Here is a 23,740-nt window from a genome sequence, read left to right as displayed (position 1 = left end):
ATGCAAGCAGTAGAATCAGATTTTAAAAACAGATAGAAATACACCTTATGGAACAGCTGGGACTGTGAAGTAACACAAACATAGGCACAGACACATGCATACACACACACACGATAACATACGCATTACGCACAGACGTGCACATGGATTTTGTACTGTAGATATGTGGTAGTGATGGAGTAGGGGCCTGAGGGCACACAATGTGTTGTTAAATCTGTGAATGTATTGTAATGTTTTTAAAATTGTATAAACTGCCTTCATTTTGCTGAACCCCAGGAAGAGTGGCTGCTGCCTTGGCTAGTGGGGATCCATAATAAATGCACATGTATGATCTGTGGTCTAGGTTCAGTTCTCTGGAAGCAGGAATACCTCTGGCAGTGGGTTTATAGCCATCGATGATGTCACAGTCAAGGAAGGAGCCTGCAAAGATCAACGTAAGAGATGCGTTCATAATGGCTCTATAAACACACTGCCCTGTGAAGCATTTTTTAACACTGAAAGTGTGATTGTTGTTATTATATTGCCAACTAATGCACATAGGATATACTATGTCGATCATATCACTTACTAGAGTTCCATTTCATTCTGTGGGGTTATACCATATCAAACACATCATGTAGGCAATATATTTCCTCACTGATTTGAGACTATGAAGATATTCTAATCGGGAGAGTATGGGGGAAGCAGCAGGGTAATACGTGTTTGCTTCATACAGATCCGTGTGGATTTGAGGTAGACTCCTGGTGTGACTTTGAGATAGACGTGAGTCACAAGGGGCGCTGGGACCGTTTGAGAGGCAGGAAGGACCGACTGGACCACACCTACAGAACTGAGAATGGTGAGTGTTATTATGGCCCAGTATCATTGTGTTTGGGAAGGGTGGTAGAAAAGGAAGGCATACATCTTTTTTTATTGAACCTTATCTAACCAGGAAGTCCCATCGGGCCGTCTTCAGGAAGCAGGTCAAACAGTAGTCATCCATGGCATTGTTTGGCTGCGAATTTAGCTGGTGCAAAAGCGGGATTTGAGCACCCGTTAAAGCGCTGCGTAAATCCAATCTATTATAACGACAATTATTGATTGTCTGTGTCCTGTAGGTTTCTATCTGACTGTGTTGAAACGGAACTCCGAGGAGATCGAGGTGGCGCAGCTGCTTTCTTCAGAGCTAAGCTCTACCACAGGGATGTGTGTTCGTTTCTGGTGAGCTCAGTCCCTCGCTGTTACCTCACTCTCCTCCCAACTCACCTCCCCTCACCTTACTTTTCCCCTCTCGCCCCTAGCCTCGTTTCTCACCTCACTCTCCTACTAAAAAACCTCCCCCCATAATGTCCTCATTTTACCTCTGCCCTGATCTCTCACTCCTCGCCTCTAGGTACTGGCTGCCTGCTGGCTCCACTGACCGTCTGTCGGTGCATGTCCTGAGGAGCGGGGAGCAGGGCCTGGCTCTGTGGCAGCGTTCTGGAGCTTCCTCTACAGTTTGGGAGGTGGCAGAACTCACTGTGTCCGCCCCTAACACCTTTAAGGTTAGCTCACCTAGCTAGCTACCGCAACACCGTAACGCATTCTAATTGGCTGTGGTACCAGCCATTCCTATGACCAGGTATCCTCATTGGAAAGAGGAATGGAAAGTGACTGATGGATATCTTTCCACTTTCTTCTGACTTCACACACGCACAAACCTCCCATCCCCTCACCCCACACACCCCACACACCGCACACCCCACACACCGCACACCCCACACACCGCACACACTCCCATCCCCTCACCCCACACACCGCACACACTCCCATCCCCTCACCCCACACACCCCACACACTCCCAGGTGGTTTTCAGAGCAGAGCACGCGCCGGGCTCTGATTCGACGGTGCAGATTGATGACGTGTCTATGAGGGAAGGAGCCTGTACTCCCACGGGCAGCTGTGACTTTGAGTCTGGCCAGTGTACCTGGGTCAACGAGGACCGGACAGACGGACACGACTGGGTACAGGCAGACGGACGCTTCCATGGCCCAGACACTGACCACACCAGTCAGACACCAGAGGGTGAGGGCTTGGACCACAGGCACCGCAGACAAAGACAAACACGTCGATCGATCCAGGTCAACTAGTTGAAAATCATGCTAGAATAGGATTCCCTTCCAATTAAACATGTGAGAGAGAAGATGCTCTCAGTCAACTTACCTAGTAAAATAACGGTAAATAAACACGGAGATTGTACACACTTCGTTTTAGTAGCTTAATGTGGTGCAGCCAGACATCAAAGCCCATTTTCCTGTGCACCAGATACTCAAGCTGAAATGATAGTTGCTGCCTTACGATGATGACTGATGTATACATGACCTATATTGTGATCTGTTCTGCTCTCAGGGAGGTTTTTGCTGAGCCCGGCCCTGCCCCAGAACCAGAGCAGTCGGGCCGTGGTGGTCTCCGAGTGGATCCAGTCTCACACTGAAGCCACCTGCCTTACCATCTGGTACCACATGAATGGCAGGTCAGAGCCTAGACTTACAGGGACTTGACTTTTATTAGAGGTGAAGTTATTTTGTGTCCAGTACATTAAAACCACATATCACAAGTTACGTACATTCAAAAACAAAAACAAGGTAATTTATGTTTTAGTAATTTAGCAGACTCTCTTATCCAGAAGCAGTTTAGGGTTAAGTGCCTTGCTCGAGGGCACACCAACAGATTTTTTTTTTTTAATCGAGTCGTCTCGGGGATTCGAACCAGCGTCTTTTTGGTTACTGGCCACACGCTCTTAACCGCTAGGCTACCTGCCACCGTATGGAACGGTACTATCGTAATGAACTGTATATGAACTATTGGGATAGCAGGCTCTATATTGGTAAAGTGTGGTAGGAGTCAACATTCCTCTAATAGAATAATTATCCCCCCCCCCTTTATGTGTTCCTTATTGTGCAGTGAGTCTGGGGCCCTGCGCGTGTTTGAGCGCTCTGGGCCAACAAAACAAAAGTTACTGTTTGTGACCCAGTCTGGGGGATCCAACTGGACCCGTTTTTCTGGCTCTGTGGAGAAGTCCGGCCCATTCCAGGTACAGTGACAGTGATTGGTTTAATGCTTTGTAAGCAGCTCACACACTGGTCCTGCTCAGATGAGTGTACCTTCTAACCCCTGTCTGTCTAGGTGCTGATAGACGCAGAATCTGGAGACCGTGGATTTATTGCTGTTGATGACATCATTGTAACGCCAGGGCTCTGTCCAGGTACAGTACAAACAATGTGGAAGGCTTTATAGCTATAGTTGTAGACTGGTTATGGGAAAATCAAAACAACAAGGCTAACTGTCCCTGTCCTCTGTCTGCCCTTTTCCCATACACCTGTTTCGGTCCCCCCATACCCTATTCCATGTCCTTCCATCCCATGTTCACCTGTCCCGACAGACAACGGGACTAGCGGCGACTTTGTGGGGTGCTCCTTTGAGAACGATACCTGTGATTGGGCGGATGTCAGTGTGGGCCAGTTTACATGGCAGCGGGGCAGGAATGGCACTACCACGGAAAACACTGGCCCGTCACTAGACCACACCCTGGGCACTGAGCTGGGTAAGACACACACACACACACATTTAAGACACACACCACCCTTGTAGTTCTACTTTAACTCCACTCTGTTTGTGCTGTATTCCTCCAGGCTGGTACATGGCGGTGGAGTCTAGCCGTGGGGATGTGGACAGCTTTGCAGCGCTGCAGAGTCCCACCATGAAGCAGGCCAGTGCTGTGTGCTTGCTCGAGTTCTACTACCATATGTATGGGACAGGTAAGATGCTCCAACACACATAATAAGTGCTGTATGTTTGCGCTAGCTTGCATGTACGGGTAACTGCCCAAATAAAGGAAACACCAACATAAAGTGTTTTAATAGTGCGTTGGGCCACCACGAGCCTCCAAAACAGCTTCAATGCACCTTGGTATAGATTCTACAAGTGTCTGGAACTCTATATACATTTCATAATTTGGTGTTTTGTTGTTGGTGGTGGAAACCGGTATCTCAGGCGGCGCTCCAGAATCTCCCTTAAGGGTTCAACTGGGTTGAGATCTGGTGACTGAGACGGCCATGGCGTATGCTTTACATCGTTTTCATGCTCATCAAACCATTCAGTGACCACTCGTTCTCCGTGGATGGGGGCATTGTCGTCCTATAGGAACATAGCCACGGTAGCCAAAATAATGGCCTGCCCAGCATGGTGGGCTGTTAATTGCTTAATTAACTCAGGAGCTACACCTGTGTGGAAGCACCTTCTTTCAATATACTTTTTACCTGTATGCGCACGTTTTGCGTATATGCGTGTTTATTAGGGCCGGGATGATACCAGTATCGTGATACTCGTTAGTATTGTGGATTTAACTTCTTTAGTAAAACAGCTCTAATGTTGGAAACAAACATCATTATGTTGTCATCCAGAGTCACATGTATTTATTTTCCAAGATATAGAACACAGTATTTTATATACAGCAGGTTTTTAAAGGACCAAAGAGTTTAGTCTGCTTATGTTTCAGTTTTTGCTATGGACCGTCGTAGTGTTTATGGGTGTGTGTATTGTGTGTATGCATGCTTGCGTTTATGTAGGTGTAGGGGAACTGAGTGTGCTTCTTCAGGAGGGTTCCAGGACCACTCCTCTGTGGTGGCGGTCGGAGGACCAGGGGGATGCGTGGCGCCGGGGGGAGGTGCTGGTGGGTCGTACCCCCCATGTGTTCACCCTGTTCTTCCAGGCGACCAGGACCTTCAGTCAGCTAGGGGACATCGCCATCGACGACATCATCTTCCTCAACTGTAGTCTGCCTGGTGAGCAGCAAACACGCAAAGTGACTGTAGACATGGTACTTGTGTTGTAGAGGAAGGGAAATTACGCTATAAAATACAATGGCAATATCCTAAGTGGTCAATTGTATTTAGGGGAATATAGCATAGCAAAGCATAGCGTAGTACTACCTGTCTATTACAGGAGCTACAGTATATAGAATGAATCTCACTTTGCTCCAGTGCTGATTTAAAGCAGGTTGAGTGAGTCTTTGCTGAACTCTGTTTTCTCTCCCCCTCAGAGCCCCAGGACTCCTGTCCAGCTGGAGTGTTCACCTGCTCTAACCGTGTGTGTGTGGAGCAGAGCCGAGTGTGTGACTACACCGACGACTGTGGGGATGGGACTGACGAGGCCGACTGCGGTGAGTGAGAAGGACCGTTTTGTACGCAGGGAAACCTTGGTTCATACTTTTAACAAGGACCTGGAGTTTTCCCTGGCCAGGTCACATAATAATAACAAAGAGCTCTAATCGGGTTGGTTGTATCCTGAGTGTTCCCTTTCATCTGTCCGTGTGTATCCAGAGAAGCAGGGTTACGCAGAGCATTGCAGCTTTGAGCAGGGCCTGTGCTCCTGGGAGGAGAGTGAGGTGGACACCCCCGGGGCTGACTGGACCTTCCAGACGGGAGAGAGCGCCTGGCCTCAACACGGGCCGCCGAGGGACCACACCAAAAACAATGGAGCAGGTAGGTCCGCTCGGTGCACTTCGAGACAGATTATAGTGTGTGGATCAGGGAGTACAAGAATTGCCCTATGGCCATCCCCATGGTCTTTCATCACAGACTTATAGAGCAGCAACGCTCCTGAGAGATTTACTTCAGCGTGCCTACTGTCGGTGGTGTAGATTCAGGCCGGTTCTTTGTGATGGAACGAGGTTGTCTTTATGTTTCAGGGCACTATGTGATTCCTGGGAGCCACCTGACTGAGAAGGGCCAGACATCAGAGCTGCTTTCCAGCACTCTGCTACCCAGCTCCAACTGCACCGTGAGTCGCTCTACGTTCACAACCACTCTGTCAATCGCTATCTATATGGTTCAACAATCAACACGAATGTTACACCAACACATAGAGATGGCTAGAGGGCGCACTTGCCACAAAAGCCTATTTTAGCTCGCAATAGTGCTGCCTGTGCCGTCACAGAAGCGATCAGGGCAAAGATAGGAAGTGTGCCCTCTCTCCATCTCTATGCACCAACAGCAGTGCCGTAGCCTCCTCAAGCTAGTCTGTAGTTCTCTCACTGAGATGCTGCTCTCTGTCTCCCCCTACAGGTGCGGTTCTACTACTACAGCCAGGATGAGGAGACGGCCAGTCTGACTCTGAGGCTGAGGACAGACCAGGATGGGGCTGATGACACCGTGCTGTGGACCAGAGACTCATCACAGGACTACAGCTGGCACAGGGCAGAGGTCATACTGTTCGTACCAGTCAACAGCAAGGTCAGAGAGGACAACACACATACAAACACGCACACACAGACATTTGTGACATGGAGATGATTTTGTGTGTATTGCATAACAGATTGGATGGCTCATTGGTGTCAAATTAAAATAGAATTTTATTTGTCACATGCGCCGAAAACAACAGTTGTAGAACTTACCGTGAAATGCTTACTTACAAGCCCTTAAAAGGTCTTGCTCACATCCGCTCACATGGTGTGTGTGTGTGTGTGTGCATATGCTTGTGTGTCTGCAGATTGTATTCCAGTATAAGAGAGGAGATAACCATATTGGTCTGGTTGCAGTTGACGACGTTTCCTTCTTCAAGGAGTGTGTCCACGACCCTAACAACAGCCAGCTGCCAGTCAACCCACCTTCCTCTGTCCCTCCAACTAATCCAGCCACACCCACTCCCTCAGACCCTCCCACAACTGAAACCACACCCACTTCCTCAGTCCCTCCCACCACCAGTCCCTGTACGTTTGAGAGTGACCAGTGTCTATGGAGTGACACCAGCGAGGGCGTCAACAGATGGCAGAGACAGGAAGCCGGAAACCACACGGTACCAGAGACGGACCACACGACTGGCACAGGTAACTACAATGGACCACACACACTGACCAAACACATGACCACAACCACCTACCAATGACAACGCAACAGCACATGTAAAACCATTTAGCATAAAGGTGTGTTCTGTTATTTTCATTTCACCAATGACAACTCGATCGGTACTATTAACACAATCAGCCAAGAAAGAAACAGACGGTTACGTTTCTCAACACAGTTTAAAAAGCAAGTGCAGCAGCAGCTCTTTTGACAGGAAATGAAAGTTACAGATTGCATGTTTAAGCCCTTTTCCTTCTCCCTCCTACTTTGTGTATAGGCTACTACATGGCAGTCAATTTCAGCCAGTCCCAAATCGAGGCTCGTCTCCAGAGTCCCGCCCTCCCATCCTTGTCCCCCTACTGCCAGATACTGTGAGTGACAGACAGGACACCCAGTAGGCTGATGCCATGAGCCCGCCTTCGATGTCTACCTCAGTTTTATTCAACAATATTTTATATTATAGCCTCACGGACCATGTATTAGCATCTCTCTCTGTCCCCCACTCTCTTTCTCTCTATCCACCCTTCTCACTCTCACTCTCTCACTCAGGTTTCACTTCCAGATGCGTGGTGAAAGTGTAGGGTCTCTGAGTGTTCTTCTGCAGGAGGCTGAGGGCAAAGAGGTAGCACTATGGTCACGCACACTCACCACCGCCCCCCAGTGGAGACCAGAGCACCTGCCCCTAGGTCAACATCTGCAGCCCTACAAGGTGTGTGTTCCCATATACCCGTTACTAGCTTTGTTGATATGACTCCATTGGGCCGTACATTGAACTGGCACGGTACTTCAGTGGAGTCATAAAACCACATGTTTAGGTCCAGGAGTCATTTTTTAACTGATCATGTTACTAGACCAGGAAAAACTCTGGCCGCTACTAGACTCTACTAGGGCCGAGATTATTCTGTTCTCAGGTCAGGTGATCAGGAGAAACCTCTGGACCCACGGCATGCTAGTTGACTGTACTGACGTAATTGTCTGTCCTCTCAGGTAGTGTTCAGAAGCTGGGCCGGGGAGAGCCTCTCAGATGTCTCCCGTGCTGTTGCTCTGGACGATATCTCCTTCCTCAACTGTGACACATCCTACCAGCCACCAGGTAGGGCTAGGACTGGATCAGTTTAGCCTTTTAGATCATAAGGAATAAGACTAGGTAGACAGGGGGGGACCTGATCCTAGACCTGATCCTAGATCAGCGCTCTGAGAAGCTTGATGAATACGGGCCGAGGCCACATCGTGTCACTGGGTCACTATTTTACTTTTCTCTCCCCAGCCCTGTCTGCCTATGCCTGTTCCTTTGAGAGGGACCTGTGTGGCTGGATGAGGGGGGCAGAGGAGGAACAGGACTGGCAGGTGATGTCTGGTCCTACAGACACCCCAAACACTGGGCCTGCTGGGGACCACACCACCACCACTGGTCAGTCAATCCCACAGTTGCATCACATCACCACTCAATGTACTCATTTCATGATAATGTACATTAAAACACACCCTGTTTTTATTTTTTATTTTATTGCAACATAAAAGGGTTAGTGTAGTGACCCATTTTCAAAGTACCAGCAACTGGGCGTTACATGGAAGACATTTTCAGCATCAGTGTTTGATGCTAGCGATATAGTAGGCTTAAGGTTCTTCCCTCACTGTTTCTGGTACTTTAAAGGGGTAGTGTAACCAATGTGAATGATCATGATTACATCAAATCTGGACAATATAACGTTACAGGATGGAACTGTTGCCATTGTTTAATGTTGGCGTAGTCAGCAGGGTGTGTTCAATTGCTTCAACGGTTCCAACCTGTTGCGTAATTCAATGGTTTCCTCAATGTTAATCAGTGTGTTGTTTAATTCCTAGGGTATTACCTGTACATCGAGAGCTCTGCTCCCAGCACCGTTGGTAGTGTTGCTCAGCTGAAGTCCCAGTTGCTGCCCCCTGCAGGGCCCCAGGGGTACTGCCTCTCATTCTGGTACCACATGTTTGGGCCCACAGTAGGATCACTCCGGATGGTGCTACACACCACACAGTCCCGGCTAGGAACACTGGTAAGAACAGAACCTGGATCAGAGATTAGGAGTAACATCTAACTCTCCCCCTGTCTTTACCTATGACCTATAGGTAATATCTGACCATAGATCAGTGATTAGAGCCATCATCTACCTGCTCTCCTGTCTTTATCTATAGGTGTGGTACAGGAGTCACACTCAGGGGGATGAGTGGCGGCTGGCCCAGAGTCATGTGACTTTACACGAAGTCCACTTGGTGGTATTGGAGGCCTCGGTGGGCGGGGAGGCGGGGGACATCGCCATCGATGACATCACCTTCACCGCAGGACCCTGCGCCCCATCAGGTACCCTTCATCATAACTTCATTCTGTACACTTAGTATAACTCTTCTTAATGGTGTACTCTGATACAAGTCCTAGCATGCATTTGTTAGTTTTTATGTATGTCTGTACATGTTAATATACCTGTATATTTCCATATATCATTAAGTATATGTTGATATACCTTATATGTTGATACACTACATGACCAAAAGTATGTGGACACCTGCTCGTCTAACATCTCATTCCAAAATCATGGGCATTAATATGGAGTTTGTCCCCCCTTTGCTGTTATAACATCCTCCACTTTTCTGGGAAGGCTTTCCACTAGATGTTGGAACATTGCTGCGGGGACTTGCTTCCATTCAGCCACAAGAGCATCAGTGAGGTCGGGCACTGATGTTGGGAGATTAGGGAGATTAGGCCTGGCTCGCAGTCGGCATTCCAATTCATCCCAAAGGTGTTCACTGGGGTTAAGGTCAGGACTCTGTGCAGGCCAGTCAAGTTCTTCCACACCGATCTCAACAAACCATTTCCGTATGGACCTCGCTTTGTGCATGGGGGCATTGTCATGCTTAAACAGAAAAGGGCCTTCCCCAAACTGTTGCCACGAAGGTGGACGCACAGAATCTAGAATGTCATGGTATTCTGTAGTGTTAAGATTTCCCTTCACTGGTACTAAGGGGCCTAGCCCGAACTATGAAAAACATCCCCAGACCATTATTCCTCCTCCGCCAAACTTTACAGTTGGCACTATGCATTCGGGCATGTAGCATTCTCGTGGCATCCGCCAAACCCAGATTCGTCCGTCGGACTACCAGATGGTGAAGCTTGATTCATCACTCCAAAGAACGCATTTCCACTGCTCCAGAGTCCAATGGCGGTAAGCTTTATACCACTAGCCAATGCTTGGCATTGGCATGGTGATCTTAGGCTTGTGTGCAGCTGCTCGGCCATGGAAACACATTTCATGAAGCTCCCAACGAACAGTTCTTGTGCTGACGTTGCTTCCAGAGGCAGTTTGGAATTCAGTATTGAGTGTTGCAACCCGAGGACAGAAGATAGTTACGCGCTACGCGCTTCAGCACTCGCCAGTCCCGTTCTGTGACCTTGTGTGGCCTACCACTTTGCGGCTGAGCCGTTGTTGCTCCTAGACGTTTCCACTTCACAATAGCAGCACTTACAGTTGACCGGGGCATCTCTGGCAGGGCAGCAATTTGACCAACTGACTTGTTGGACAGGTGGCATCCTGTCCAACGCTGCCACATTGAAAGTCATTGAGCTCTTCAGTAACACCATTCTACTGACAATGTTTGTCTATGGAGACTGCATGACTGTGTGTGGCTGAAATAGCTAAATCCACTAATTTGACGTCCACATACCTTTGCATATTTTTTGTATATCTTAAAATATTTTTTACCTTCCAGACCTGTGTGACTTTGAGGAGAGCAGTTGTAACTGGCTTCAGCAGGCTGATGATGACGGTGACTGGGTCAGGGGGTCCGGGTCCACACCTAACCCTAACACTGGTCCGGACTACGACCACACCACCAACACAGCCACTGGACACTACTTCTACCTGCCCTCATCGGGGGTTGACCAGCCTGGACAGACAGCCAGGATGGCCTCCCCACTGTTCCCTGCAGGTGAAAGGGATATTCTGCGTCCCGTTTCTCTACCCTTCTGCTCTATGTGTACTTGTTCACTTCCCTTCATGGAATGAAAAGGAAAGGACTGGTAGAAGATTGGTATGAACCCATGCCAACCCCAATGCTATTCATTGCGTGGGGAAGAGTGGACAAGTGCACACTTTGAGAGAATCGGAACGCAATCATAGACTGGCAACCATCTACTAGAGATGACAGAGGTTCGGTCTTAAATGATAGCCTATTATCTCACTTGCGTGTAGTGTACTACTTTTGAGCAGATCCTAAAAAAACGGAATAAGAATATTTGTTACGTGTCTGTCTGTTTGTGGCGCAGGTAAAGGGGTGTGTCTTCAGCTGTGGTACCACATGTCCGGGAGGGGCATGGGGACGCTGAATGTGTACCAGTGGAGTGAACAAGGGGGCCAGGTAATGCTGCTGTCCCACTCCGGGGACCAGGGTGCTCTGTGGAGGTTTGCCCAGGCAACGCTGCAGCTGGACAGGGACGATTACAGGGTGAGCCCCTGTCTTCATGCTATGGGATGCCGTCCTAGACCAAACAGCTTTTAGTTTCTATTCCCATCCTTCTCCAGCCTAACACTTACTGTAAATAATCCTGTTTAAGGTGGAATCCTACTACTTGTTCTACACTTGTCTTATGTGGCAGGGCTTGCAGACGATAACGGATTACAAAGGGAAACCCAGCCATGAGCTGCCCAGCAAAGCAGAACTCCCAAATGAACTAAATGTCATTTATGCTCGCTTCGAGGAATATAACACCGTGCCTCGCGCGAAAGCCCATGCTTTTCCGGATGACTATATGATCTCGCTCTCCATGGCCAATGTGAGCAAAATGTTTAAACAGGTTAACAATCACAATACCAGGGCACGTTCTCAAAGCATGTGCAGACCAGATGGCAGGTATCGTCACAGACATTTTCAATCTCTCCTTGTCCCAGTCTGTAATCCCAACATGTTTCAAACTGACCACCATTGTCCCTGTTCCCAAAAGCTCCAAGGTAATCAGCCTAAATGTAATTATGAAGTACTCTGAAAGGCTGGTTATGACCCACATCAACACCATCATCCCAGACACCCTGTACCCATTCCAATTCGCATACCTCCCCAAAAGATTCACAGATGACACAATCTAAATTGCATTTCACACTGCCCTCTCCCACTTGTACAAAAGGGGAAATAACTATGTGAGAATGCTGTTCATAGACTACAGCTCAGCGTTCAACACCATAGTCCCCTCCAAGTTTATCACCAAGTTAGGGACCATGGGACTCAACCCCTCAACCTGCAACTGGATTCTGGACTTCCTGACGGGTCAGCCCCAGGTGGTGAGGGTAGGCAACAACACCTCTGCCATGCTGACCCTCAACACGGGGGCCCTTCAGGGGTGTGCTTAGTCCTCTCCTGTATTCCCTGTTCACCCATGACTGCATGGCTGCGCACGACTACAGGGAGGAGGTCAGAGACTTAGCAGTGTGGTGCCAGGACAACAACCTCTCCCACAACGTCAGAAGGCCAAGGAGCTGATCATGGACTAAAGGAGAAAGAGGGGAGAGCAGGCCCCCATCCACATGACTATTGTGGAGTGGTTTGAGAGCTTTAAGTTCCTTGGTGTCCACATCACTAAGGACTTGATCCGCACACACCCGCACAGTTGTGAAGAGGACACGGCAGTGCATCTTCTCCCTCAGGAGTCTGAAAAGATTTGACATGGGCCCTCAGATCCTCAAAGTTCTACAGCTACACCATCTTGACTGGCTGAATCAGCGCTTGGTATGGTAATTTCACCACCCTTGACCGCAAAGCGCTACAAAGGGTGGTGCGGACAGCCCAGTACATTACTGGGGCTGAGCTCCCTGCCATCCAGGACCTCTATATCAGGTGGTGTCAGAGGAAGGCCCGTCCGGCAAACATTTACATTACATTTAAGTCATTTAGCAGACGCTCTTATCCAGAGCGACTTACAAATTGGTGCATTCACCTTATGATATCCAGTGGAACAACCACTTTACAATAGTGCATCTAAATCTTTTAAGGGGGGGGGGGGGTTAGAAGGATTACTTTATCCTATCCTAGGTATTCCTTAAAGAGGTGGGGTTTCAGGTGTCTCCGGAAGGTGGTGATTGACTCCGCTGTCCTGGCGTCGTGAGGGAGCTTGTTCCACCATTGGGGTGCCAGAGCAGCGAACAGTTTTGACTGGGCTGAGCGGGAACTGTGCTTCCTCAGAGGTAGGGGGGCCAGCAGGCCAGAGGTGGATGAACGCAGTGCCCTTGTTTGGGTGTAGGGCCTGATCAGAGCCTGAAGGTATGGAGGTGCCGTTCCCTTCACAGCTCCGTAGGCAATCACCATGGTCTTGTAAAAAACAGTACCAGAGCATCGGCTCTCGGACCAACAGTCTCCGAGACAACTTCTACCCCCAAGCCATAAGACTGCTAAATAGTCAATTAATGGTACCCAAACTATCTGCACTGACTCTATCTTGCACTGACCCTACACACACTCACTAGACTTTTTATATATATATATATATATATATATATACATAATAAATATATATATATATATATATATATATATATATATATATATATATATATATATTTATTATGTATATATATATATTTATTATGTATATATATATATATATATATATATAAAAAGTCTAGTGAGTGTGTGTAGGGTCAGTGCAATGTATATATATGATATATATATATATATATATATATATATTATGTATATGTGTATGTATGTGTGTGTATGTGTGTGACCGACCGCCTCGATTTGGTCTTATGTAGCAACATTTGAAATGGTGTTTTTTACATTGCACTAAAGTAGAGAATCAGCGCTACAAAATGGTATATCATACACTGCAGTTGAGGAACAATGGGAAAGTAATTATGCTTTGACAGTTGATAAACTTGTAACCCCACTTTTGAGCAAATGCCCTTGAATATTTTGGTACACCTACTGGAGAGCTCTTCTTTGTCTACACCTATTCAGCATCTTAAGCATTAGTCCCACCCACCTCTAAGGATTCACATGTGAGGCCATGTGCTAAACAGAGTGAGTAAGGTAGTGTAGCAAACAACCAAAGATTTCAAAACTAAAAGTGGTGAAAGTAGTAGCCTACAATAAGGAAAAACTTCAGGTAAAAAATACACCTTATCTAGTCCTTGGCCTATATCCTAATCTGACTTTGTAAGTGTCCAGATAAAAATATTGTATAAATATTTTATAATAATTAGTTGATGCTTACCCAGACACACTTGTTAAATTGATGGGTCATGTGAAAGAAATACTTTAACCACCCACCAGCCACATCTAGGTAATTGGATGGATCACTATTGTCTAGACATGTTCACATGTTCATGAACTACAATAGATCGCCGTAATGACCTCTAGACACACCTGGCTAACTGGATGGGTCATCTAACCATCTGGCGATGTGGAGTCTTTTGTTTAGACTTGTAGCTAGCTAGCTAAACAATGAACCATAATCCCAACCCAACCCAGTATTTAGGAGTATGGCTAGACAGTACAGTGTCCTTCTCTCAGCACATATCAAAGCTGCAGGCTAAAGTTAAATCTAGACTTGGTTTCCTCTATCATAATCGCTCCTCTTTCACCCCAGCTGCCCAACTAACCCTGATTCAGATGACCATCCTACCCATGCTAGATTACGGAGACATAAATTATAGATCGGCAGGTAAAGGTGCTCTCGAGCGGCTAGATGTTCTTTACCATTTTGGCCATCAGATTTGCCACCAATTCTCCTTATAGGACTCATCACATCACTGCACTCTATACTCCTCTGTAAACTGGTCATCTCTGTATACCTGTCGCAAGACCCACTGCTTATTTATAAAACCCTCTTAGGCCTCGCTCCCCCCTATCTGAGATATCTACTGCCAGTCACATTCTGTTAAAGGTCCCCAAAGCACACACATCCCTGGGTCACTCATCTTTTCAGTTCACTGCAGCTAGTGACTAGAACGAGCTGCAACAAACACTGAAACTGGACAGTTTAATCTCAATCTCTTCATTCAAAGACTCAATCATGGACATTCTTACTGACAGTTGTGGCTGCTTTGCGTGATGTATTGTTGTCTCTACCTTCTTGTCCTTTGTGCTGTTGTCTGTGCCAAATAATGTTTGTACCATGTTGTGTTGCTACCATGTTGTCATGTTGTGTTGCTACCATGCTGTGTTGTCATGTGTTGCTGCCTTGCTATGTTGTTGTCTTAGGTCTCTCTTTATGTCATGATGTGTGTTTTGTCCATATGTTGCTTTATTTTTAATCCCAGCCCCTGTCCTGTCCCCACAGGAGGTCTTTTGCCTTTTGGTAGGCCGTCATTGTAAATAAGAATTATAACTAGTATAATAACTTGCTATAACTAGCAATGCAAATGGCTTTCTGAGATACAAGTAATATTACTACACAGTTCATACACGTAACATTTGCTAGCGAGCCAGCAAATGAAAAGCAATGAAAACGACTTTCTGACAAAATTTGAAACGTATCATATCTGAAAATGTAGCTAGACTCTTACCCGTATACATGGATGAACGCTTCACGGCAGCGTCTTTTCCATTTGGTTATTAGCTAGCTTCAGCTTGTTTTGCCCATTGTGTCAAATCTCTCCGGTTCACACTCTTCCGTGTGCAAAAAGTAGCAACACTTTGAAGTTCTGCATTGCTAACGTTAAATCTTTCAAAAAAGCAGTGGTAGCAAGGATTATCTACACTTACTGAGCAGCACATGTTACAGACAGAAGTGTGCTACAGGGCAAACTAATCCGAACTCACCTCTTGGTATGTCCAGCCCATCCATTATCTCAGCCAATCATGGCTAGCAGGGAAGGTTCCTGACTTTTTCTGTGGCTAAACCAACTAGACTCCTAATTTTACAAAATTGTTTGTGTTTACGGATGGCATACAAGTTTGATATTAAGACAAATGAAAGTTCACATGTTCCAGAAGGCATTTCTGCCCCAAAAAATTTGATTAAAAAAAATGTATTACGTTAAAAAACTTTTACACTAATCATTTGCTGCTGCTACTCTGTTCTTTATTTAATTTGTATTATTATCTATCCGGATGTCTAGTCACTTTACCCTGCCTTCATGTACATATCTACCCAAAGTGTCCCGTACCTCTGCACATTGACCTGGTACTGGTACTCCCTGTATATAGCTCCACATTGATCTGGTACTGGTACTCCCTGTATATAGCTCCACATTGATCTGGTACTGGTACCCCCTGTATATAGCTCAACATTGACCTGGTACTGGCACTCCCTGTACAGTGGGGGGGAAAAGTATTTGATCCCCTGCTGATTTTGTATGTTTGCCCACTTACAAAGAAATGATCAGTCTATAATTTTAATGGTAGGTTTATTTGAACAGTGAGAGACAGAATAACAACAAAAATCCAGAAAAACGCATGTCAAAAATGTTATAAAATGATTTGCATTTTAATGAGGGAAATAAGTATTTGACCCCTCTGCAAAACATGACTTAGTACTTGGTAGCAAAACCCTTGTTGGCAATCACAGAGGTCAGATGTTTCTTGTAGTTGGCCACCAGATTTGCACACATCTCAGGAGGGATTTTGTCCCACTCCTCTTTGCAGATCTTCTCCAAGTCATTAAGGTTTCGAGGCTGACGTTTGGCAACTCGAACCTTCAGCTCCCTCCACAGATTTTCTATCGGATTAAGGTCTGGAGACTGGCTAGGCCACTCCAGGACCTTAATGTGCTTCTTCTTGAGCGACACCTTTGTTGCCTTGGCCGTGTGTTTTGGGTCATTGTCATGCTGGAATACCCATCCACGACCCATTTTCAATGCCCTGGCTGAGGGAAGGATGTTCTCACCCCAAGATTTGACGGTACATGGCCCCGTCCATCGTCCCTTTGATGCGGTGAAGTTGTCCTGTCCCCTTAGCAGAAAAACACCCCCAAAGCATAATGTTTCCACCTCCATGTTTGACGGTGGAGATGGTGTTCTTGGGGTCATAAGCAGCATTCCTCCTCCTCCAAACACGGCGAGTTGAGTTGATGCCAAAGAGCTCCATTTTGGTCTCATCTGACCACAACACTTTCACCAGTTGTCCTCTGAATCATTCAGATGTGCATTGTCAAACTTCAGACGGGCATGTATATGTATTCTTGAGCAGGGGGACCTTGCGGGTGCTGCAGGATTTCAGTCCTTCACGGCGTAGTGTGTTACCAATTGTTTTCTTGGTGACTATGGTCCCAGCTGCCTTGAGATCATTGACAAGATCCTCCCGTGTAGTTCTGGGCTGATTCCTCACCGTTCTCATGATCATTGCAGGTGAGATCTTGCATGGAGCCCCAGGCCGAGGGAGATTGACAGTTCTTTTGTGTTTCTTCCATTTGCGCATAATCGCACCAACTGTTGTCACCTTCTCACCAAGCTGCTTGGCGATGGTCTTGTAGCCCATTTCAGCCTTGTGTAGGTCTACAATCTTGTCCCTGACATCCTTGGAGAGCTCTTTGGTCTTGGCCATGGTGGAGAGTTTGGAATCTGATTGATTGATTGCTTCTGTGGACAGGTGTCTTTTTTACAGGTAACAAGCTGCGGTTAGGATCACTCCCTTTTAGAGTGTGCTCCTAATCTCAGCTCGTTACCTGTATAAAAGACACCTGGGAGCCAGAAATCTTTCTGATTGAGAGGGGGTCAAATACTTATTTCCCTCATTAAAATGCAAATCAATTTATATCATTTTTGACATGCGTTTTTCTGGATATTTTTGTTGTTATTCTGTCTCTCACTGTTCACATAAACCTACCATTAAAATTATAAACTGATCCTTTCTTTATCAGTGGGCAAATGTACAAAATCAGCAGGGGATCAAATACTTTTTCCCCCCACTGTATATAGCTCCACATTGACCTGGTACTGGTACCCCCTGTATATAGCTCAACATTGATCTGATACGGGTACTCCCTGTATATAGCTCCACATTGATCTGGTACTGGTACTCCCTGTATATAGCTTCACATTGACCTGGTACTGGTACTCCCTGTATATAGCTCCACATTGACCTGGTACTCCCTGTATATAGCTCCACATTGATCTGGTACTGGTACTCCCTGTATATAGCTCCACATTGACCTGGTACTCCCTGTATATAGCTCCAGATTGATCTGGTACGGGTACTCCCTGTATATAGCTCCACATTGACCTGGTACTTCCTGTATATAGCTCCACATTGATCTGGTACTGGTACTTCCTGTATATAGCTCCACATTGATCTGGTACGGGTACTTCCTGTATATAGCTCCACATTGATCAGGTCCGAGTACTTCCTGTACATAGCTCCACATTGATCTGGTACGGGTACTTCCTGTATATAGCTCCACATTGGTCTGGTACTGGTACTTCCTGTATATAGCTCCACATCGATCTGGTACTGGTACTCCCTGTATATAGCTCCACATTGATCTGGTACTGGTACTCCCTGTATATAGCTCCACATTGATCTGGTACTGGTACTCCCTGTATATAGCTCCACATTGATCTGGTACTGGTACTCCCTGTATATAGCTCCACATTGATCTGGTACTGGTACTCCCCTGTATATAGCTCCACATTGATCTGGTACTGGTACTCCCTGTATATAGCTCCACATTGATCTGGTACGGGTACTTCCTGTATATAGCTCCACATTGATCTGGTACTCCCTGTATATAGCTCCACATTGATCTGGTACTTCCTGTATATAGCTCCACATTGATCTGGTACTTCCTGTATATAGCTCCACATTGATCTGGTACTGGTACTCCCTGTATATAGCTTCACAGTGATCTGGTACTGGTACTTCCTGTGTATAGCTCCACATTGATATGGTACTGGTACTCCCTGTATATAGCTTCACAGTGTTCTGGTATGGGTACTTCCTGTATATAGCTCCATTCTTGTGTATTTTATTTTATTCCTCTCGTGTTAGTAACTATTTTATTTTTTATAACTTTTATAATAATTAATAAAACTGCATCTTTGGGAAAGGTTCGTAAGCAAGCCTTTCACTGTGAAGTCTACACCAGTTGTATTCGGCGCATGTGATAAATACATTTTGTTTTGATTTAACCATCATGCTCTTGAATAGGTGAATCAGGTGAGCTATTTCAGGGCTACAACAAAATTGTGAAACATCTGGGAGTCCACACGGAGTCGTTTGAAGATCGCTGTACATGATGGTGATTTTGTTTCTGGTGGTTCTCATAGCTGTTACGCTGTTTCAGATCATTGTGGAGGGGGTGAAGGGGAGCAGTGATGAGGGAGACATGGCCTTTGATGACATCCAGGTGACCAGCAGCCCCTGTCCTCCCCCTGGACACTGTGACTTCCAGATCAACCTGTGTGGCTGGACCAACGTGGCCATGGCAGGGGTGGATGAGGAGGACTGGCTGAGGGGCAGAGGGGCCTCACCAAACCCCAACACTGGGCCCAGTGTGGACCACACCACCAACTCCTCCCTAGGTGAGCATGTGTTATGTTCAGTAGGGCACAACGTAGCAAAATGTTTTCAAACAGAGAATTCAAATTACCGTTCTTAATGTTAAAGTTCTGGTATGATTGTTTCTGTTTTCCAAACATTTTGAACGTTTTTGTGTAACGTGTACCTGTCCTGTGGGGAAAAACACAGGGGAAGTGGATGACATGCAAACGGCTATTTAATTTGACAATTTGTTAAAATTCGGTTAGGGTTAGGGCACGTGTCAAACACAAGGCCCGCGGGCCGAATCCTGCCCATGACACATTTCTATCCGGCCCACGCAATGATTTGGGTTGTCAATTCATGTTGGCCCGCTCCCATACAGCCCGCGATGCATTGCACTAGAAGTCACAGCCAATGTGCTGCACGCCAAACTGCAGTGCACTGCCACACACACCCCTCCTCCCAGACCTACACACGAGCCAGCCAGTGCGCTGTGTCATATCATCACTAATGGCACTGACCGAATCTTCTACCGGACTGAAAATGTAAACTTGTTGTTGGCTAAATGGTCATGCCAAATTTGGGTTCCAACGGTTCCTTTTCTGTAGCCTACAACTACAAGACATAATGGGGCGGTTTCCTGGATACAGAAATAAGCCTAATCCTGGACTAAAAAGCAAGATCAATGGAAAATCTCCATTGAAAGTACTTTTTAGTCCAGGACTAGGGTTAATCTGTGTCCGGGAAACCGGCCCTTTGAGTGCACCATACAGCAGAGTAGGCTGGTGGGAGAAGCTTTAGGAGGACAGGCTTATTATAATGGCTGGAATGGAATGAATTAAACAGTATCAAACATATGGATACCACATGTTTGCCTCCGTTTCATTTATTCCATTACAGCCATTACCTGTCCTCCTATAGCTCCTCCCACCAGCCTCCACTGCCATACAGCAAATCTGCATTCAACCTCACCGGTGATCCATGCAGTGCAAAAAAACTGAAAATATGTTTTAATTTTAAATGTTACAACAACCTAGCTAAGTTTTTGTTATTTGGAGTTATTCAATTGTTTTTGATTAGGGTCGCAGCATATAGCCTAATGCACATCTGCAAGCAGCCAAGGGCTGGACAAAAAGTATTTATAACTTTTTTATTATTTTTTTACATGTAAAATATGCTATATACAGCATCCTATGTACATTATAAAAGGCCATATGTTTTCTAATAGAACAATGGCCTGTTTAGGTCGTAGTTGTATGATTGTTTTTTTTAGTTTTTTTTAACAAACATAATAGGCTATGTCTGGCTTGCGAATTCATAGTTTTTTTCCCCAGTATGGCCCTTGCACTGATTGAGTTTGACACCCATGGGTTAGGGTTAAGGTTAGGGGTTTGGTTAAAGGGACAGCCCGACTACATAGCATTAGCGTAATGACTGGAAGTCTAATTAGCAACCTCTTTCAAAAGGTACGCAGATACATAAAAATGGTATCCACGAGTTCATCTGACTCTTGGGAAGTAGATAAAGGGAACATGCCAAAATCCCAAACTATCCCTTTAAGGTTAAGGTAAGTGTCAGTTATATATTTTGGCTAGTCTGGCTGTCAATGGGATGCTGGTCAGAAAAGGCCCCTTAGTCGCTCCCTGTCCTGTCTCCTCCCAGGTTACTACATGTATGTGGACAGTTCTGTGGGCCAATGGGGAGACAGATCCATGCTGTTCAGTGAGATACTGCAGGCGGACAGCAGGGGGTACTGTCTGACTTTCTGGTTTCACATGTATGGCCCTCACATCGGAACCCTCAACCTCTACCCCAATGACAGGTGGGTACAATCGTGTTGTCCTCAGAAGGATGGATGGATGGACAGTTGGGTCGGTGGGTGGATGGATGGATTGATGGATGGGTATATGAATGGTAGATTGATTGGCTTATTGATTGGTTGATTCTTTCATTCCCCCAGGAAACAGCATGCTAGTGGAGGTGCTGCTGATGTCTTGTGGACGGAGTCAGGCAGCCAGGGAGACGTGTGGTTGGAGGGCAGCGTATACGTGGATTATACACAGCCATTCTGGGTAAGTGTCTACAGTCTACTACCTGTGTCATAAACCACAATTCCCAGGCTTCCAAGCCAAATCATTAACAAGACTTGGAAGTATGGTAATGTGAGACTGACGTGTCACTAATTATACTGTATATGTCTGTGATTATATAAAGGCTGTGTCCTGTCCCCTCCACAGTTTGTGTTCATGTACTGGAGGGGCCGGGCCCCCGGCGGTGATGTGGCTCTAGATGACATCACCATCCATCCTGGTCACTGCTACAACACCGTACCCACGGACACTCCAACTCCTACTACAGATAGTAGGTCTCTCTCTGTATTGTACTAGACTGGACTATACATCACTGCACTGAGCTGTATTGTACTGTGCTGTACTGGACTGGAATGTCTGATCAATGGTCACTCAGCCCTCAGGTTTAGACATTTGGTGTGGTCGGCAGGATGGTATTAGAATGAGTTTACTAACAACCCTTTTTTGACAAGGGTGTTACACTAATGTACACAATGTTACAAACAATGTTCACTAACTTTTGAATTCTCAAATGTGTTCTTGTGTCTACAGATTCATTGTCTGTGTGGTTGGGAGTGGTTCTCTCTCTGCTGGTGGTGGCTGTCATCGCCACTGTTCTCTTTGTACTCCGACGGAAACGCTCCACCAAGTATGTCATGATGAGAATTATGATAAAGTTGTTAATGATGAATTGGTGATGTCTTTCATGATGATGATGGTGATGATAAGAATGCTGCTGTTGATGATGATGATGATGATAGCAATGAAGATAACAATGACAATTACAATATTTGTGATTCCAATGTAAAATAGATCCAATGATATCTGATCACAACAGTGGTAGAAATAATTCAGTGACATCTCCCCCACAGCCTACCTGAACCTCTGGAAAATGTCCATGTTTTCGATCTTAGCAACGTAAGTAGAATTACATTATAATATAAAATAGCGAACATCATCACAAAATCATATTCTGTTAAAAGTTATGACAGTCAATGCCATCATGAACATGTGTGTTTGAGAGCCATATTGGCCAAGTTGTGCTCTGTCTAGGACTGTGTAAAGAGACTCCATTTTTATTTCTAGGGTTTAGAATTCGGAAGGGAATCTGAGCTGTCGTTCTTCAACACCTTGTATGATCCCTCTTTAGACACTGCAGAGTTCAGAGGGGTTACCTCTGATGCTTGAGGAGGAATATCGCTAAACCGTTCTCATAACTGTTCTCACGAGCTCATAACAAAACAAAGTTACAATGTACACCAGGGAGAGCGGTTGAAAATTAGCTGGCCGGCTTAAACCATCCCTTTTACAGAAACATTGATAAATGTGCATTACCCCTGTAAAAATGGTAATAAACTCAAACCCTACTAAGCACAGTGTCAACTGAAGTGTATAAGCTACAGTTTGTATCTAACAGTATTCATATTATAGCCTTAGGAAAGCTCGATTGATATATAGTACCAGTCAAAGGTTTGGAGAGACATACTCATTCAAGGGTTTTTCTTAATTTTTTCAATTTTTTTACATTGTAGATTAAAGTAATGATGGACTGTCGTTTCTCTTTTCTTATTTGAGCTGTTCTTGCCATAATATGGACTTGGTCTTTTACCAAATAGGGCTATCTTCTGTATACCACCCCTACCTTGTCACAACACAACTGATTGGCTCAAACACATTAACAAAGGAAAGAAATTCCACAAATTAACTTTTAACAAGGCACACCTGTTAGTTGAAATGCATTCCAGGTGACTACCTCATGAAGCTGGTTGAGAAAATGCCAAGAGTGTGCAAAGCTGTCATCGAGGCAAAGGGTGGCAACTTTGATTTGTTTAACACTTTTTTGGTTACTACATGATTCCATATGTGTTATTTCATAGTTTTGGTATCTTCAATATTATTTTACAATATAGAAAATAGTAGAAATAAAGAAAAACCCTTGAATGAGTAGGTGTGTCCAAACTTTTGACTGCTACTGTATGTTCATTATTTTATGCTCAGGAATTGCATTTACCATAGTGACAAGAGGACAATGTTGATCAAGATCAATAGCTATGTTAAAAAGTGGTATATTCATAATGACATTAGATAAACCAACAAACAGAAATCTTTGTAGCTAGAGTAAGATACTGTTTTGTTGTTGCACTTTACTGTAATAAATGTTTATTTACAAGTTTCTTCTTCATTCTTTGCCTCTCTAACCTGTAATATAAGACAACCATCTCATGCCCCATTCCCAGCCCTCTCTCCAAGCCTCAGTCCTCTCTCCAAGCCCCATCCCTAGCCCTCTCTCCAAGCCTCAGTCCTCTCTCCAAGCCTCAGTCCTCTCTCCAAGCCCCATCCCTAGCCCTCTCTACAAGCCTCAGTCCTCTC

At 45.6% G+C, this 23,740-nt stretch overlaps 1 protein-coding gene across 2 annotated transcripts in view; it reads left to right on the top strand.

Moving 5' to 3' along the window:
• si:ch211-106h4.4 (MAM and LDL-receptor class A domain-containing protein 1) overlaps positions 1-23,540 on the top strand; it is a 38,530-nt gene extending 14,990 nt beyond the window's left edge. For both annotated transcript variants that reach the window (XM_014139746.3, XM_014139745.3), the window contains exons 20-50: positions 344-434; positions 716-838; positions 1,098-1,200; positions 1,373-1,523; positions 1,824-2,043; positions 2,368-2,491; positions 2,923-3,052; positions 3,145-3,223; positions 3,401-3,562; positions 3,651-3,776; positions 4,587-4,802; positions 5,060-5,179; positions 5,340-5,501; positions 5,708-5,799; positions 6,084-6,251; positions 6,508-6,844; positions 7,138-7,231; positions 7,410-7,569; positions 7,848-7,953; positions 8,128-8,271; positions 8,706-8,893; positions 9,033-9,198; positions 10,602-10,820; positions 11,158-11,336; positions 19,105-19,342; positions 20,964-21,123; positions 21,262-21,373; positions 21,539-21,662; positions 21,923-22,019; positions 22,243-22,288; positions 22,457-23,540. In XM_014139746.3, coding sequence (XP_013995221.3) covers positions 344-434; positions 716-838; positions 1,098-1,200; positions 1,373-1,523; positions 1,824-2,043; positions 2,368-2,491; positions 2,923-3,052; positions 3,145-3,223; positions 3,401-3,562; positions 3,651-3,776; positions 4,587-4,802; positions 5,060-5,179; positions 5,340-5,501; positions 5,708-5,799; positions 6,084-6,251; positions 6,508-6,844; positions 7,138-7,231; positions 7,410-7,569; positions 7,848-7,953; positions 8,128-8,271; positions 8,706-8,893; positions 9,033-9,198; positions 10,602-10,820; positions 11,158-11,336; positions 19,105-19,342; positions 20,964-21,123; positions 21,262-21,373; positions 21,539-21,662; positions 21,923-22,019; positions 22,243-22,288; positions 22,457-22,558 — 4,539 coding nt within the window. In that variant the 3' untranslated portion in view covers positions 22,559-23,540. The remainder of the gene's footprint in view (positions 1-343; positions 435-715; positions 839-1,097; positions 1,201-1,372; positions 1,524-1,823; positions 2,044-2,367; positions 2,492-2,922; positions 3,053-3,144; positions 3,224-3,400; positions 3,563-3,650; positions 3,777-4,586; positions 4,803-5,059; positions 5,180-5,339; positions 5,502-5,707; positions 5,800-6,083; positions 6,252-6,507; positions 6,845-7,137; positions 7,232-7,409; positions 7,570-7,847; positions 7,954-8,127; positions 8,272-8,705; positions 8,894-9,032; positions 9,199-10,601; positions 10,821-11,157; positions 11,337-19,104; positions 19,343-20,963; positions 21,124-21,261; positions 21,374-21,538; positions 21,663-21,922; positions 22,020-22,242; positions 22,289-22,456) is intronic.
• Positions 23,541-23,740: the final 200 nt, after the last annotated feature.

Source organism: Salmo salar, chromosome 14 (genome assembly GCF_965601325.2).
Source record: "Salmo salar chromosome 14, fSalSal1, whole genome shotgun sequence".
In the NCBI taxonomy this organism is placed as follows: Eukaryota; Metazoa; Chordata; class Actinopteri; order Salmoniformes; family Salmonidae; genus Salmo; species Salmo salar.
The sequence above is the reverse complement of the archived record's forward strand: the minus strand, read 5'-3'. Positions and strand labels throughout refer to the sequence as shown.